Source organism: Pimephales promelas, chromosome 6, assembly GCF_988280905.1.
Source record: "Pimephales promelas chromosome 6, fPimPro1.hap1.1, whole genome shotgun sequence".
Taxonomy (NCBI): Eukaryota; Metazoa; Chordata; class Actinopteri; order Cypriniformes; family Leuciscidae; genus Pimephales; species Pimephales promelas.
The window spans coordinates 24279653-24299236 of NC_142774.1; the positions used below are offsets into that span (position 1 = coordinate 24279653).

Here is a 19584-nt window from a genome sequence, read left to right on the forward strand (position 1 = left end):
TTGGGTGCCTTTGGTCTCTTCGATATCAATGTTTGTCCATCCTCGAATGAATTCTTGCATATTTTAAAGAAATTGAAAGTTTCCCTTCTACACAAAGAGGCTGAAACTGCACTGTAACTGACATTTTATTAACAATTAATTAAGAAAGACAGACATAGGTGTGACATGCAAAAATGTATAAGCCGGTATCTGATGATGCTCAATATTAAACCAATGAAGTTTGTTCTCGCTTGTCAAGCAGGTTTGGATGAAATTGTTTGTTTGCTGATTGTTGATCAATGTTTATGAGTATAAAATTCTAAATTCAATCCCTTCATCATATAAAGCGATCGTGTCTCTTCAGAAAATGTGAACTGAATCGCTCAATTCAAATGGTTAAGTAGTTTAACAATCTCTTTATGAACTTTTTGAAGCTTCAAAGTAGTTGTTGTGCAGCTGTCATTGGAGGGACAGAAAGTTCTCAATTTCAATAAAAAGTCTCCATTTGAAATCTTCATTTGCGTTCCGAAGATGAATGAAAGTCTTAGTCTTTGTCATTAATTAGTCTCCATGTTGTTCGAGTTTTCAATTTTGGGTGAACTATCCATAAGGGAGAACAACAACTTTAAAGCTTACAGGCTGCATTGTACCAATTCGTGCTACACACACAAGTTTTTCTTCACAAAAAGAGTAAATACTTTTAGGGTATAAGGGTTTAGGTATAAGACAAGATTTGGGACATACCATTACTTCATAAAATTGCATCTTTAAAACCGATGCTTTGTTGTATAATAATGTGCATCCTGTCACTGTAAACTGGCCTGTCAACCATCTTGTCACAGTTAATTTCCTACCATATTGAAGAGAAAAGAAGTAGCATGTTGACAGGCCAGACCAGAAGTAGCATCTCCTCATATTTTTGCATTATGCATTTAAAAGTTAATGGCCAATAAAAGTTTATGTTGTTGCAGATGAAATATAACACGGATAACATTAAATATTTGTTATCAGGTTATGTAGTTAATTAGTCATTCAAACTAAACTGTCTGTCTTGCACATCAGTTTTTTAAACACTTTTTATTTGTGTTCGTAGTTCTGAAAAGAATCTTCCTCCAGTGCACATTTATGGGCAATATTATGGCAAACAGTTTTAACATTTAATCATTTAATCCTACGAGTCTCTATTTTCATGTTACGAGTACTTATTTTTTATTTATTCCATTAAGTACTAGTACTTATTCATTAGCAACTAGTGCTTATTATTTAGGTACTAGTGCCTATTCTTTAGATACTAGTGCTTATTCTTCAGGTACTAGTACCTTTTTAAAGATACTAGTGCTTATTCATTAGTTTTACTAGTACTTATTCTTTAGATTCTAGTGCATATAAAATTGGTACTAGTACATATTCATTAAATAGTACTTATTCATTAGATGGGTTTTGACTTCTATGGGGATCTGTCATTCAGATATCAACTATGCAGTTCTGTCTAGTATGTATCCCAATTGTGACTAATACATATATATTAGATACTAGTAGTTATGCATTAGGTACTAGTACCTATTACTAGATACAAGACCATATTCAATAAATACTAGTACTAAGTCATTAGATACTTGTACCTATTAAACAGATACTAGTTCTAAGTCATTAGAAATGTGTACCTATTAAATAGATACTAGTACTTATTCATAAGTTATTAGAAACTTGTACTTATTCAATAGATTCTAGTACTTAATAATTAGCTACTAGTACTTATCAGAGCCATGTGGTACTTATTAAATAGATACTGGTAACTATTTTTGAGATAGTAGTGTTTATTCCAGATGTTACTAGTAAGATTTTAATTTACTTGTAAGATTTAGAATTCAACTCTACAGTGGCCATTCTGACTAGTCATAACATAAGACTAGTAAAAAAGCAGTTTTAACTTGTAAGATAAGAATATTTCTTAGTAACAATTACGGCAACGCTTCCTTTTACAGTCCAGTTACCCATGTAAATACTATGTACTTATTTTAGTAACTACAATTACTGGGTAATAACTAGTACTAACCCTGAACCTACCCCAAAAACCTAGACTTTAAGTACACTGTAAGTATGCTACTGTACTTTAAAAGGAAGCGTTACCATATCCTAATTACACAGGCCTACTAGTGTCTAATAGATGGTAGGGAAAAAAATACTATGGAAGTCAATGAGACCAGAAACTGTCTGGTTACTGATATTCTTCTAAATATCAGAAAATCGTCTGAATACATTCGAAAACGGTAAAACTTAACTGTTTAACTTTGGGGGAGTTGTAAAATGAGCCTATTTCCAAAAAAAGTGGAGTATCTCTTTAAGCTGTCTGTCTATCTATGGCCACCACCACCTTCTTCACTTCGAAGGACTCTATATATCTATAAAAAGCTGCCTGTCTGTTTCTATCTATGCCTACTTCCTGTCTGTCTCTAGCTATCTATGCCTACACAAACACAGTGTAAAAAAATGCATCAGAAGAAGGGAGACAGATGTCACTAAACAGGATTTTACATTACAGCACACCAGATTACCATGGTAAAGACATTACTGTAACTCACCCTAATAAAGGTCAACTGCAGTATAGATTCAGTCATATGGCACAGTGAGAATGTTTACTGTATTGGCAGCAAACTGTTCTAGCACAAAACTTCATGGCAGTTTCCTAACTTTATTCTTTTGATAACACATACTATTACAAACAATATGAACATAATTTAGGTGATGTACATGTGTTTTCTAATGTGGCATCTGTAGCATGTGTTACTTATTTTTTCAAATCGGGTGATTTGAAACATGAATATTGCATTGTTTTCTATTAAATTAGCTGACCGTTAAAGGGATAGTTCACCCAAACATGAAAATCCTGTCATCATTTACTATATTAGCCTATATTATATACTTAACCTGTTAATTTTGATTATTTAATGTATGTTTAAAATATCTTTCATGAAAATGACAGCAACATGTCGATTATTATATTTCAATAACAAATTAAAAACATAAGGTAATGCAAAAACTGCCTTAGGTTCAGTTTACATGTTTTCATTCAATGTGTTGGGTGTTGATTATTATATCTAAAAAATAAATAGCATCTGAATTTAGGCTTCACGTCTAGGCTCTGTTGTGTACCTTTAATGTTATAGTAATGTGCGGCTCCCTATATAGTTTACAGGTTTTTTTTTTAATCCTTGCAAAATGTTTAAATGTAATTCAATTAATTTAAAAACAAAGGCCCATTTTTTTTATTTAAACCACTGTTTAAAAAAAAAAAAAAAAAAAAGCTCCAGCCCATTCTTTAAAAGCATTACGGGCCTCTTCACGAAGCTCTTCTACATGATCCTTCCATCCTGGCTTAGCATTGCACACTTTTGACCTGGGTTTATATAATGGCCAACACGAGATACCAATGGACTCCACAATAGCTTCATACAAGGAACATAAATCCTTACAATGTTGTACATTCTTACAGTTCATATCCCGACACAACAATGCATCTTTTGGGACCTTAACATTACCCAGCAAAGCATCTGACTGATATACATTAACCACGATGAAGTTTAACAATTCATCCTCCACTATCACCTTCCCATTATCTGTTTTATAGATTGCAGGTTTTGTACGGGGACAAGCCGAGCCCCCACCAGCTGCACACGCCGCCGCCGCCATGACTAATCTCTGTATATTAATTATTGTCATTAATGATTTACCAATAAATTATAACAGGAGAAAGTCAAAACAAGGTTTTAGATGTGCACGGCAGAAGAGGAGCTGTGCAGACTTTTGGTTGACACCAAGGTTGGTACTGCCCATCTCAACTTCGACTCAACATCTTTCCACTCTTGTCCCAGATACCTGCAGAACCAATGCATGGAGCTCCCACTCTATGACTGTTTTGGGCGGATCTTCAATGTCCAGCCACACTAAAACCGTAAACCTAACTAATTTCAGCTCCAGCCATTAGGTCCCCTGCGGTATCTGTCCCACTCCAATTCACCACAGCCAGGGAAGGGCTTGTCCTGCCTCCCTCCCGGACTCGCGTCGGCAACCACGAGAAGCTGAAGTGGACCCCATTCGACACCCACCTAGCGAAGCCTTCACTATTGATCTTCACGAGAGATATAAATCAGCGTCTCGCTGAGTGCTTCACCTGGTCGAAGGCGCTGAGGGAGTGAGGGCGCCACACCACATGACGCCGTGGGTCATTCCCATAGATATGGTGTGGACTGGAGTGACGACACCCACCACCACCCAGCACCGTCCAAAACAGCTATCCCGCGAGAAAGCACAACACAGAGACACACATGGCGACAGCATCTTTATTAACAGCGTCTGTCACTTTGAGACCTCAGAGTCGGATTCAAGTGCGCTGTGCAAAACCGTCTCAAGTTCACCATGGTCTCAAAACCAGCATTTACAAAATGAATTCTCTCCCGCTGCTCACTGTGCCTGAGCGGTTTGAAATAATTTGTATCCAAACCACAATGTTTAAAAACGCGTTTAAATGATAAACTTACATCGATGCGCAGCAAAATTTAAATATTTCTACCGGACATGCAACCCGGTATCACGACAAGACGTGAAATAATCACGTTGGTCCACTTTGGAAAACGTGTAGATGTCACGGTTTAACCCCCTCAAACGTGAAACTTACACGTTTGACCTATTCTACACGCTTTGCCATAACGACCTATTGGTTTTCATTAAACCGAGAAAAAATTGAATTTTGTTTTATTGACGATCACTGAGAAATGTTCTATTAATTAAAATGCAAAAAAGTATTATTTTCAAGGTGAAAAGGATTCATTTGCCATTTTGCCTTGATCCACGCCGAAAAAAACGTAAAAATGTCACGTTTTAATGAAGTAGCCAAATGAGTAAAACGTCTATTTTTCCGGCGTCCCCCAGCTCCTCGTTTAAGCAAAAGGTTCGCTAAAACAACGAATTACATCGATGTTAAACCACGTTAACCGTGTTAACCATAACCTTTAAAATACTCGACCTACCGTTGCTTAGCAACGGGAAGAAACTCCTGTAACTTCAGTGCCGTTAGCACCTTAGTGCTTACAGATTAGGAGACATTAGTGTGTTCGCTGCATTTGTAATGTTATACTTTTAAAATAGGTTAACATCCGGGTATCTCTCCATTGGAATGTGTTAACGCAAACGTGTAAGTTTCACGTTTGAAGGGGTTAAACCGTGACATCTACACGTTTTCCAAAGTGGACCAACGTGATTATTTCACGTCTTGTCGTGATACCGGGTTGGGATCGCCAGTCCTTTAGGCGAATATAGAGTTTAATCAAACACAAAAAGCTAAATTATACATCCATCAAGTTAATATTCAAACTTACCGAAAGTTTGTGGGGTCGATGATGACGCTGTGTTTTAAGAATAGACTAGAATGAAGTGAAGAGTAAAGGCGATTTATTGGTTGATGTATTCTAATAAGGCGCAGGCAGCCATCATCTATAGACGAATCCGGTGAAACTACCGGAAGTAAGCGGGCGCCATTACTGAGCTGTTGCTGGGTAGCATTGCGCCATTGCCTCCTAATTTTTTTTTTTTTTTTTTTTTTTTTTTATTGCCATATAGAATTCAAGTACAAACAATTAAGGCATAGATCAACAATCATACAGTTACATTCGTGCTGATACATCACTTAGAGAAGAAAAAATACATAGAAGAGAGAGAAAAAAAAAATTAATAATAAAAAAAAAAAAAAAGGGTGAGGGTCTTATTCCAATAACCTAAACATTTCCAAAACAGAGAGAAATTTCAGGGCTTTTGAGTCCGTCATCCAAAGAAGAGATTTTACAAATAACTTCAAGTCATTCTTCCAACCATTGAAATGGGGTTTGATCTTTACAAATTTACATCTGTGAATGAAGTGTTTACCCAAAACAATCAGATTGTTTATCAAAAAATCTAAGTTTTTATCATTCAAAAGCACTCCAACTTTAATTGAGCTTACATTCAAAGGGAGAAACGAAATCTCCTTGGCTTGTATCCAACTCTGAAATGCAAGCCAAAATTCTTGTACAACTTCGCATTGAAAGAAAATATGTTCAACAGTCTCAATTTCCTTCTCACAAAATCCACACGAATTGTTTTCCCAATTGAATCTTTCATGTAAAAAGGAATTAGATGGATAAATGTCATTCAATATTTTAAATGTCACTTCTTTTGCCTTAGGAAAGATTGGGTATGATAAATACCGCCTACGTATCCTTTTTGCCTCTTCATCACTGAAATCTTTTAGAACATATTTTCTTTTCAGTTGACCAGGGAAATAATGTTTGGATAACACATTTCTAATAAACTTATTTGTAAACTGTTTACTCTTTAACATAACTCCTTCAATACAAAGAGGTCTCATTTCTGAATGAGAGTTCGAGTACATCACAAACTGTTTAATCATCATTTTCAGGGGTGCTGGGATGGCCTTTAACACTTTATTATACTCTCTCATTGGGCACTGGAAATTGAATTTATCACAAAAATCTCTATGATTCAACAAATCACCAAAATTATCCAACAAATGTGTTAAAGCCCATATTCCTTTTTCCATCCAAGTTCCTAAAAACAAGGATTTTCTATTACACAGAATATACCTGTTGTTCCACAGAGGTGTATTATGTGGAGTAAAATTGTGTTTAAAGATTAGGTTCCAGTACAAAAGAACTTGCTGATGGAAATCAGATAATTTTACAGGGAGTTTGCTTAGATCATAGTCACACCGCAAAATAAAATCAATTCCCCCCATTTTTTGAAAAATTGCATTTGGGATGCTAAACCAAAAGGAATCATTATGACACAAAAAACAATTTAACCATTTTAGTTTTAGTACACCATTCATCACAGAAAAATCTATGGCATTTATGCCACCCTCTTCGATACTCTTAATCATGTCATTTTTGCGGATATAATGGCATTTACTCTTCCAAATAAAATTGAAATTTATCTTATTTATTAATTTAATCATGTTATTTGAAATTTCTAGAGAAAAGGCAGGGTAAATGGCTCTTGATATACTCTCCATCTTGGCTAGAAGACCCCTGCCAAAAATTGTTAGATCCCTTTGCCGCCACGAATCCAATATTACTTTACATTTATCAATATTTTTAAGAATGTTTTCTTTTTCCCTTATATCTTTATTTCTGGTGATCATAATGCCCAAATATTTGACTTCTGATTTAACCTGTATGTTATCAATTAAGCGAGCAGGTTGGTCATGTAAAGCTAAGATTTCACATTTATTAGTGTTCAATTTAACACCTGATGCCTTTGAGAACTGACTGACTGAATCAAGCGCTCTGGAAATTTGCCTTATATCTTTTAGAAAAAGAGTCGTCAAATTGACTTATTATGATGTGCTTTCCCAGGATGTTAAAGCCATCAGAATGGTTCATTTTAATCCTAATAGACAATAGTTCAGCAACCAATTTAAATAATAAAGGAGAACAGTTGCAGCCTTGTCTAATTCCCCTCTTAACTGCAAATCGTGAGCATGTGCCATGCTCCAGAGATACACAGCTGTTAATATCATTGTATAGTAGACTAATTAAATTAGAGAATTTAAGTCCAAAACCAAAATGCTTTAAAGTTTCTAAAATAAAGGGGTGTTCAACTGAATCAAAAGCTTTGTAAAAATCTAAAAACACAATAAAACCATTTTCTACAAATAAATGACTGTACTCGATCAAGTCTAGTACCAATCGTATGTTATTATGGATAGATCGTCCAGCCAGAAAGCCAGACTGAGTTTCGCTTATTATTTGTGGTAGGCATTTTTTCATCCTAGCTGCAATAATTCCTGATAACAACTTATAATCAATGTTAAGGAGTGTAATTGGTCTTAAATTATCTAATAATCTTTTATCTTTGCCCTGTTTAGGAATAAGTATTATTAGGCCTTGTTTCATGCTTGTCATTAAATCGTTCTTCAATATGCATTCTTGAATTGCCATAAATAATAAATGCCTGATTTCTTTCCAAAAAAATCGATAAAACTCGGCAGTGAGCCCGTCAGTACCCGGTGATTTATTCAATTTCAATTTCAAGCTCACATCATCCAATTCTTCTATTTTTAAATCAGACTCACAAAAATATTTAGACGAAACATCAATTTTGGGTATAAAGTCTTTTATTTCATTTAAAAATTTTGACGAATCTAATTGTGAATATGCAGAGGCATAAAGATTATTATAAAATGCAAAAACTGTATTTTCAATGGTTTTATTGTCCTTGCACTCTACTCCATTTATCAATAAACTTGATATTGCCTTATTTTCCTGTCTTCTCTTCTCTAAATTACTGAAATACGAGGTATTCTTTTCTCCTTCCTCGATCCACTTTGCTCGTGATCTCACAAACGCACCTTGAGCTCTTTTGCTAAACATGTCATCTAATTTACCTTGCAATAGCAATAATTTGCTTCTTTCTTCATCGTTTAATTCTGTCTTATCACAGTATTTACTGATTTCCTGAAACAGATTCACTTCCTCTCTTCTTTTCTCCCTGGTCATCTCCTTGCTAACCCTAATAGAACATTCACGAATTCTATATTTTACAAATTCCCATTTATTGCAAAAACTATCAATTGTCTCATTGTTTTCAGTTTCACTTATTAGTTCTTTTATCCTTGTACAATAATCTTTATTTCTCAACAGACTGGAATTAAATTTCCAGTAGCCTTTCTTTTTACTTATTTTATCAACTGGATTTAATTTAATTTCTACAATACAATGATCCGTTAATGGGGCTTTGGAAATCAAGATGTCTGAGACAAATTCATTAAGCGACTGATCAACGAGCCAGTAGTCAATTCTGGATTTACAGGTGTTATTAGGTTTAAACCAGGAGTATTGCTTAACTCCTGAATTTAAACTTCTCCAAATATCTATCAGGTGGTTATTATTCATAAAATCCCCAATTGTATGATTAAAGTGGTGACTGTCAAATTTAGTGGGCCATCTATCTTTCCATTCATCAGGTGACATATTCCAGTCACCCCCCATTAAAATAAAGTCTGTTGGATAAATAATTTTGAGCTCTGATAGAGTATTAGTGATATCTTCAAGCATCTGTTTATTTTGAGCAATGGTTCTATAACCATATATGTTAGCTAAAATGAAAAAATAGCCATCAATTTTTAAGACCACCATCAGCCAATGCCCTTGATTATCTGTCCTGTTTGCAATTATGTCCCCTGGAAACCTATTAAAACAAACTGCAACACCAGCAGACTTGTTGGTCCCATGACTAAACAGTATTCGATCACCCCATTGGTTAGACCAAAACTTCACATCTTCTTGGGAAGAATGAGTTTCTTGTAGTAATAGACATTGTGGTTTTCTCCCTTTACAAAATAAAAATAGTGCCTTTCGTTTGACCAAATCCTTTAGACCCCTCACGTTTAGTGAAGCAAATGAAACTGAACAATTGAACATTGCTCAAGATACTGAGAATAACTAAAAACTGTAAACAGAAAAAAAAGTAAGAACTTGCTTCAAAGCTTAAACAAAACAGTAAGAACTTACTTCAAGCTTATTAACGCTGGTTTGTAATACAAAAAAGTCCCTTGACCGTTTAACACACTCCATCTACATTTAGTGCAAGTAGATCAAACCTTCCTTTGCTTAACCAATTTGTCGACCCTCAATGAATCCGTGCGGCCCGCGGAAATAAGCACGCTTTCCATCCCGGCGAGCCTGTTCAATCTGCGGCCACAGTTTCTTCCTTGCCTCCCTGTATTGCCTCCTACTGTTTTAGTTGCAACTTGCGTCCACTGGAATGATATCTATGGGCACATGCGGGAGTGGAGGCTAATGAAGTGGTGGATAAATGGGCTATTTTTTTTTTTTTTTTTTTTTATTGCAACATAGAATATACAAAGAGATTTACATGACAATACAGCTCACAACAAATAGAAAATAAAAAAATAAAAAAAAGGAGAAAAAATCATGCCAGGGGTAAAGTTACAATAATTTAAAGTTACAAAATACTTCATAGGTCTTTCTTGCTTTTTTGTTCTTAATTTTATCTAATGAATTACCATATAGTTTAATCTCTTTCATAAAGTGTACAAAGCTTGGCTTAGCTTTAGCCCATTTTTTACTTTACTTTTACATTACTTTTACATTATTTATTTTATTTATACATTACTTATTTACATTACATTACACTACATTACTTTTGGAGTCAATATTGTCCTGTACAAAAAAAAAAAATACAACATCAAAAAGCTCAATTCGTAGACATGTTTCAAACAACTTAGAAATGAAATTTGAAACATCCAACCAAAACATTTTTGAATAAATACAATTAAAAAAAAGATGAGTTACAGATTCATTGGCATTGCCACAAAATTCGCACAAGTTTTCAATATTCAAATGGAAACGTTCAGAAAGTAATTCCTTGACAGGGTAAATTCTGTGTACAATTTTATATGAAACCTCTCTAATTTTATTATTAATACAAAACTTACTAGTTATAGACCAAACTCTTTTCCAATTAATATTTTCAAATTTAGATGACCAAAAACCTGTTGAGCAAGGCAAAAAGTTTGTTTTTAAAGTATTTCTAATATATTTGTTACTGCATTTATCTATTACTATATTAATATCCCCAATAAATATTGTGTCAAAACAAGAACTGATTTGACGATCTATAGGGCATAATCCAGGATTTCGTAAAAGTGAAATTACTCTGCCAGGGATTGCATCTAAAACAATAGCATATTCTTTTGGCCTCACAGGAATCATGAATTTATTGAGAAATTCAGGATATGTTAAAAGTAAACCTTGTTCATTAAGCAACTGATTAACATTAAGAATTCCATTGTCGTACCATGTCTGATTAAAGATTGACTTTTTTTGTACAAGATATCTTTGTTGTTCGGATAAATGGGCTAAATGCACGCATAAGTTCCGCATTTGACGTAAGGATGCTCGTCCATTTCCGGTTGTGTCGATTAAAGCGGAGGAAAACCGGAGAAAACGGGATTATGGCAGAGTCTTCAATATTTACTGTCCTCCCGTCTTTGAAACGAAACGTACATACGTTTAGATGTAATTTTATATATAGTTATGTTTATTTAATATAATTTTAAAAAGAAGCATAAACACAACGAGGGGTGTCTGTTTTATCTGTTTTTGTGACTAACGTTTCATTAGTATAACCATGGAGTATACAATTCAATATAAATTCTCGGTATTGCATTGGACTCTATCGGCGGAAGTTATCGGGCATCCTTAATCCTTCACCGGAAATAACGCCGTGCATAGAGCCCATTAGCTAAGCAAGCTGTAAAATTCATTGATATAAATATTAAATTGAATTTGAGTAAAAAAGAGGTTAAAGGTAAAAGTAAAGAATTTATTAACAATAAATGGCAAGAAGCATGGAACAGTGGTAACAAGGGAAGACATATATAGAATACAGAATGAAGTAAGAAATGGAAGAAGAGTGTTTAGGAATAGAAGAGAAGATACTATTATTTCTCGCATTCGAATAGGACACACTAGATTAAATCATTCTTTGTTTAAAATAAGAAAACATAAAACGGGTAAATGTAATTATTGTGATCAGGATGAAACAATTGAACATGTTTTAATTAAATGTGAAAAATATTTAACAGAAAGGTTAGAATTTATGAAGAAAGTAAGGAAATTGGGTCTTGAATATTTTAATATGGAAAGCATTTTGAAAGTACATAAAGATCAAGATAAGATATTTAGTGCTATTATAAAATTTGTAAAAGCAATAGGAATAGACGGGAGAATTTGAGTCAATTGAGTTAAAGTTATTATAATTTTTTTTTTTATGTTAAATTACACTCGCTTATCAGTGCTCCACACTCCAGTCCAGTTGGTGGCGGTAATGCACCGAAAGTTGGTTTGCCAACTGCCATAAAAAGCTATTAGAAGAAGAAGAAGAAGAAGAAGAAGAAGCAGAAAATTCCATGAAGAAGAAGCAACTGCCGCAGCCGCAGTCAGATCTACACTACAAACAGATCCACAGACGAAGGTTCATTGCATGGTTCTTTGCGATGTCGATAAATAGCTTGTTATGGCGGACAGAAGTAACGTTAGTTTGATGCGCGAAGAAAAGCTACTTGAAAACGTGCCTGCTTATGAATTCATTAACGTAAACTCAAACGAGTTTCATATTGGCACGTTTAGAGATTTATGGCTGGATGTGTTAAATCCGGAGGTTTATTCATACTGTAACTCAGCCCCAGAGATTGAGGATGTGGAGTTCATTGAAGAGATGGGCATTGAGCCCAAGACATTGGAGGAACTCAAAATCATCTGCAGGTAATAATAGAGGGATTAGTATTTATTTCAGTTGTATTTATTTTATGACATAACGGTAACTTACTGTCTTCTCAGTGTTGATTCCCTGCGAAGTGGACATGAAGACGCTGACAATGTGCCATCAGATCCTCATCTATCCACTCTGAAGTAAGTGAAAGTATCCGGTCTCAGACCGTAGTAAATATTAGTTGTTTGTTTAAAATAACATAACTTATGGCAATAGAAAAGCAGTGCGCTGTCATATGCAAATTATTTCACAAAATCATTCTTCAGTTGACGCGGACCTCCGATCCGATTTTTTTTTTCATAATGACTCTTAATTTTAGTTTTTATCCTACTAAGAGAAACAACGTGAAGTTGACCGTTTAGTTTACTGACACAGAAACAGCAATAAACGATTTTGACTGTACACTGTCACGAAGCGAACGTACAAGCCAGTGTGACACGCGTGAACCAATAGTGTAAACATAATGACGCCACGGGTTTTTATTTTAAAGAAAGAACGTAGCCTTGGCTACGTTTGTATGTAGACATAAGCATTGAAAATAAACAATTTACAAAAAAAAAAAAAAAAAAAACCTACTAACTTATGCAACGTAAATTAGTAAACCATGAAATTACAAAACAGTAGTAAATTACGTGCCTGCTAAGTTACTTGTGATAGCTTATTTTATAAAAACGCCAGAAAAATGTTGGACTATTGCCTAAGTCAGGCTAGCTCTATGTATATATTTTAAGTAACTAAGACCCCATTTACACCTGGTATTAAAATGCGATCTGTATCCAGATAAGTTATCCGGATAATAAAAAACGCATGTTAATGCAAGGTGTAAATGCGTTGTGATCGGATTGTGATCGGATCTGCCTGACCACATCTGGAGGTAGTCTGGCTTGCATTGTGTTCGGATCTTTACTAGGTGTAAACGCAATCTGGTTGTTGAAACCAATTTACACCTGGTATTAAAATGCGATCTGTATCCAGATAAGTTATCCGGATAATAAGTACTGATTCCATTTACACCTGGCCACATAAATGTGTTTTTGCAAAACGGATATAAATCCGATCTTAAACTCCCGCGTTATATGCAGATTTAATGGATTGCACGCCACCAAAAGCAACAGATATGAGCTGCATTTAGTTGATCATCAGCTAATTTCCAAATCAAAGACATCAATAAGAGAGTGGCAACAGCGCTGGTAAGATAATTTTGTTTCTTTACTTAATTTTACTTAATTAATTTTACTTTACTTAATTAATTTCTTTACAAAATTTTCTTGCGGGGGAACATGCCCCCGAACGCCCCTAGAGGGACAAAGGTGCGCTGACCAATACTATATAAACATCTTGTGAGAAAGACTGGTATTGCCAATGCAATTGGAGAATTCTATTTTAAACTTAGTAGTTATTTCATCTCACTCATTAGATGCCGTTGGTGGTTTTAATAGGAGTTGTTGGTATTAGAGGTCGACCGATATTGGATTTTACCGATAACGATAGCTAGGCTGGGCTGTACTTGCCGATAACCGATTAATCAACCGATAGTTTTTAAAATTGATACTGGATAAAAACAAACATAACACTCCAAGTAAAACAGTGCTAAACTTTATTATAAAAATACAAAAAACTGGCATAAAAGGCATTCTTTCAAACAAACAAAAAATAATACTCTAAATAACAAATTCCAAATGTAACTGTTTAACTGTTCTTTTTCAAGCCAACCTAATGAATAAAAAAGACGTTTCAAATAATAACAAAATTTGCCATCTGAAAATAATTTAAACATTAAAATATGTTAAATGTGTGTTTCTTTAGCTATAACATGTTGCAAGTCCAATTTGTTAACAAAGATTTATTAGCTAGTTTACATGAACTATGTGCATTATGCAATATAAATGTTTACAGCATTAATATTTGAGCAATACAATTTCACCTTGATCATTCACGTTAGTTCATAGAGTTTTAAGTATGGTTAACAAATAAAACCTTAATTTAAAAATGTAGTATGTTAATAAACAAACAATGAACAGCAGTTATTAACCTTAGTTAATGTTATTAATGTGTTAACCAGCGACTGGCAAGTTCAGGGCTTTATTACTGTCGGTGGTTCGGGGGGCTCCACTATGCTCTGCTCTGTCTATTATCGGTCCAACCTAATAAAAACGCCAACGGTCCGTGAAGCATAGCCTATATGAGTTGCGTATTTTAGTTTCACTTTCACTTTGTTTGTATTCGCTGCTAGGTAACGTGTCGATAGATCGCTTATTGCTCAGACGCACATCAGGTTGTGATATTTGTCTCCGTCTCACTCCGTCTCTCGCATGTTCCCACAGACGTTTAATCGCGCTATTCTTGTCACGGATTCATTGACGCTTCCCTTCCACGCTTACCATGCGTTTAACGTGTGGCAAATTTACTGGTCGCACATGTGCGACTGGATGTAAAATTCAGTCGCACACTCTCAAATTTTGGTCGCAAAATGCGACTATTTGGTCGCAGTCTGGAGCCCTGTATTTTATAGAACTTAAAGAATATTTAATAAAAATAAATATGTATTAAAGTGATGGTGAAAAAAGAACCGAAATCGAATGCTTCTCTGATTCGTTTGTTTTTGTCGGCTGTATGAACATATCAGTTTGCTACCATACGTCTCTAGCTTATATGCAACGTCGCTGCATAATGAATGCATCAAAGTGACCAGCTGGATATAAACTAATGCAAATAGATGGTAACAATTTGTGACATTAAACATTCGGGTCGGACTTAGGTGTATTTTTGTGTCAGTGTTTTAACCGCTTGAGGTACTACTAATGTGCGTCCTCTCAGCCACTCTCGAAGGCAAACAAACATACTGTTGTGCGGTTCTTTCTCTACTAATGCAGCATTTAGTCAACAAATTCATCCGTTTATAATGATATGACAAAATTCCCTGTACCTTTTCGCTGTCCGTGCTTTAGCACGCGCATCAGATGTCAGCGATCTCCACTCTCCACACAATGCGCGCTCTTAGTGCAGCGCGCAGTGTCACGTGTCGAAATAAACAACATGAGGCATCAGTTGATAGTTTTAATGACACCTCTAGAGGCCGCTCTTGTACTGCATGATGCCAGCAGACCCTTCTCAGCTCTCTCGTACTGTGTAATGAATGACAGCGCGCACTTCTCAGCCGCCCCAGCAACGGACGAAACCAGGAAATAACTATCGGTGCGGATTTTTGCCGATAACGATAGTTCCACCAATCAACTATCGGTGCCGATTAATCGGCAAATCCGATGAATCGGTCGACCTCTAGTTGGTATACGTATTCAAGGGCGTACACAGTTCAGTTGTGTTTATGTTCATATGTAGTGGGCCAGTCTGGGCCAAAATGCCTGGGCCGTTTTTTTTTTTTTTCTTTCAGTCCAGCCCTGGAGCCATATAAAATTTAAAAAGAGCCATATATGGCTCGCGAGCCGACCCCTGATTTAACTGATTTGAATAATAGGAACGTATAATTTTCTATGAGTATGCCTGGTTAAAGAGATGTGTTTTTAGTCTAGATTTTAACTGACAGAGTGTGTCTTCTTCCCGAACAATGTTAGGAAGACTGTTCCAGTGTTTTTGTGCTAAATTGGAAAAGGATCTACCCCCAGCAGTCAATTTTGATATTCTAGGTCTTATCAACTGGCCAGAGTCCAGTAGTTTTAGAGTTTTAGTCCAGTGATCCTTTATCACTCATCTCACCTCTCCAGTGGGCATGGCAAAAGTCACGATGAAGTAGTCGTCTTCTGCAGAGGCGTTCTTTCTGTGATGTCATAAATCGGCACATTCCAAAACGAGTCATTTTCAGACAGTGCACTTGCTACAAAAGCTGTAACTTTTTTTTCTTTTAAATGTATACATTTATCGGGCCCTATTTTAACGATCTGAAACGCAAGTGTCAAAGCGCATGCCGCAAGTAACTTTGTGGGCGGGTCCCGGCGCTGTTGCTATTTTCCCGGCGGAATAAAGATCATGAAGAATGACATATATTATTTGCATGTTTACAAAAGCGCACTGCAGATTTATAGCCCAAATAAATCTGAAGTTCAAACTGTCTACTGCTGAATTTTATTTGATTTTATTAAACTTTTTGGAAATATCTACTGTGCTGTTTCTTCAGATTACGCAAGAGAAGACAAGATTATAAAGAAACACTGACCAGAGACTCTGTTGACCGACATGAAGTCTATGCCAATGAAATGGTATGTTCAGTGTGAGTAATCCTTTACAAACACCATCTGAATATGACATTTGCACTCTTTTAAGTTAGGGACACACCAAACCGATAAAAGTACTAGTGTGGATAAAAGCCGACAGTGGCGTTGACTCGGATTGCTTGTGTCAGGGCTAAAAAGTTGTGCTTGAACACAACCTCACAGACTACATCGATGGCCAATTAGCATGTACGCTTGACTCCTGCGTGAGAAGACATAACCTTCCCATACCAGCAGGTGGCAGTATTATTTATTCTGCATTTAAAGAAGGGAAGGGCTAGAACTGTGGATAAGAGATGTGTGGACACTTCACCCGAATCTGCTGTTAAAAATAAATCATCCACCTACCCAAACTATGATTTTCTCTAATTTAGATATCCGCACCCGACAGTCGGTTCCGTCACTGCAACTTCCTGAACACACACACAAGTTAACCCCCTGAGGTCAAGTAACGCGCCGCTGCGTTATGCTGGGGGTTTTTTTTCACATACATTAGCTGCAACATAGGCTTAAAATAATCATTAATGGTCATATAAATAAAATCAATACATGATTATAAACTGTAGGGGGTCTTCTTTTTTGTGTACACTCCTGTTAACATCAAAACCTTGTGGTTTTGTAAAATAAATAAAATAAACAGGGTGCTTTTTCGTGTGTTTTCACCTGTTTACCTCTGTCTCCACAAAAATCTTTCTGAAACGCATCCGAAAAATGAACTGTAACTCAGTTGTCACAGAGACACGAAAGATTTCTCTTTATGAAGCTGAAATTCTCTTCTTTTAAATGAAGTAATTTATCTAAAAAAGCAAGTGAAGAGTTCAGATGCAAAAGCCTCTAAATGCCATTTGAAATTTTCTTCTAAAATGACCATTTTTATCAAGCTTGTATATTTAAGTTGTATATTTAATTTCACTTAAATGACAATTAATAGGTAATCTTCATTGCCATTTAAGTGAAATTACTGAACTTAAATATACAAGCTTGATAAAAATGATCATATTAGAAGAAAATTTCAAATGGCACTTAGAGGCTTTTGCATCTGAACTCTTCAAGTATTCTCAGTTGGTGAAATCTGTATGAAAAGAGAGAGATGTCAGTCTTTTTCCTTTCACCTAATTATAGCGGATGGCGTAATGTGACCATGCCCCCTGAGAACGCGCGATATTCAAACGCTAATGTTGAGGCAAGCCATGAAAACGCCCACATTAGCTCGATAAAACATCCAGTTTATCACAAATCTAACCTTTTCCTCGTCTTGCCGTTTGCGATGTGAGGAATAATAATACTGTCATAATAAGCCTGGAAAAGTTACCTCAGTTACTTGTTTCAATTCACGGATTCAGCTGATGTAGTAAGTCATTTTTTTCAATAGTGCTTTGTTCTAATCACGTTATTGAATAGTGTCTGTAAACTGCACACAGACTGTTTAAATATTAAATGCGCGCACAGACACGCTGTGCGTTCATTCACTCTCGCTCCTACATTAGTAAGACTATATAGACTAATGAGATTTGTTCTATACGGATCTGTAAAATCAAAAAGACTGTTTAAATATGAATCAGGTGTCTGGTTGTGTGAACGAACGAACGCACAGATGCATAGCCTACTGTTACAGATGAAATAAATTATGAAGTTTTTACTATAAAATAGACATCAAATAAGCTTTAGTAAGCCAGTTTCTGCTCATATGTTAAATATATAGTATGTTTTGTCAAAAATAAACTAATCAACTGTTATACAATGCAAGCTAATGCAATGCACATATCAAAATAATGAATCCTTAACTTTGAAATATGTATGATAAAATGCAAATGCCTACTTTAAAAATAATACTTTATATGGAAAAAGAATTTTCTTTTCGAGATGTTTCCAACTCTAACTTTAAACCAATTCTACACAATACAATCCATCCCATCCATCCACAAAAAAATGTTAATAAACTAGGCTTTAAAGGGTTAGTTCACCCAAAAATGTATTAATTACTCACCCCCATTCGTTCATCTTCGGAACACAAATAAAGATATTTTTGATTGAATCTGAGAGCTCGATCAGTCCTACATAGACTGCCTAAGGGACTGGCTCTTGACGGCCCATAAAGTCATTAAAGAAAAGGTTTAAATATTCCATGTGCCTACAGCGGCTTAATTATAAGTTTATCAAGCGACGAGACTACTTTTTGTGCGAAAAAAAAACATAAATAACGACTTTATTCCACTATTCCATTACTTCCTTATGGGCGCATGCGCGAGAACTGAGACAAGGACGTTCTCATTCGTCTACTTCTTGTTACCGGCTGCTAACCGCTTAGGAGTTTTACCGCTCCCTACCGTATAAGATGTGCAGCAAAAGATTGTTGAGCTTCACAAATTACAAAGTGGCTGTAAGAAAATAGCTAAAGAACTGAAAATCCCCATTTTGACCATCAGGGCAACAATTAAGAAGTTATAATCAACTAAAGATGTTACGAATCTGCCAGGAAGAGGACGTGTGTCTATATTGCCTTAATGGACGGTGAGGGTGAAAGTTTGAGTAGCCAAAGACTCTTCAAGGATCACAGATGGAGAATTGCAGAGATTAGTTGAGTCTTGGAAGTCAGAAAACCTAAAAATAAAATGATCAAACAACCCCTACATCCCCACATGTTGTTTGGGAGGGTTTCAAGAAAAATCCTCCTCGCACCTCCAAAAACAAACTCTAGCATATTCAGTGGTCAGACACGACTGGATCTTCAAAAGGGACCGGATTCTATGGTCAGATAAAACGGGGAAAAAAAAGGCTTTTTGGCAGCTGTTACGTTCCGCAGAACAAATCCAAAACAAACCGTAACACAGCAAACCCAGCAGATGTGTTTGGTGCAAACAGGGAAGAAGAGTACCCCATGCCTACGGTTAAATATACTGCTGGATCTTATATGTTGTGGGCCTATTTATTTGCTGGAGGTCCTGGACATCTTGTTCAGATACATGGTATTATGGATTCTATCAAATACAAAAGGATAAAAAAATCTAAACCAGAGGCCTTCTGCTAGAAA

General features: G+C 35.6%; 1 protein-coding gene across 1 annotated transcript in view; it reads left to right on the forward strand.

Annotated features, from left to right (window-relative positions):
• The first annotated feature begins 11931 nt into the window (after positions 1–11931).
• snapc3 (small nuclear RNA activating complex, polypeptide 3) overlaps positions 11932–19584 on the forward strand; it is a 30148-nt gene continuing 22495 nt past the window's right edge. The window contains exons 1-3 of the mRNA XM_039694639.2: positions 11932–12320; positions 12396–12467; positions 16460–16541. Of these exons, the coding sequence (XP_039550573.1) occupies positions 12073–12320; positions 12396–12467; positions 16460–16541 (402 nt within the window). The 5' untranslated portion in view covers positions 11932–12072. The remainder of the gene's footprint in view (positions 12321–12395; positions 12468–16459; positions 16542–19584) is intronic.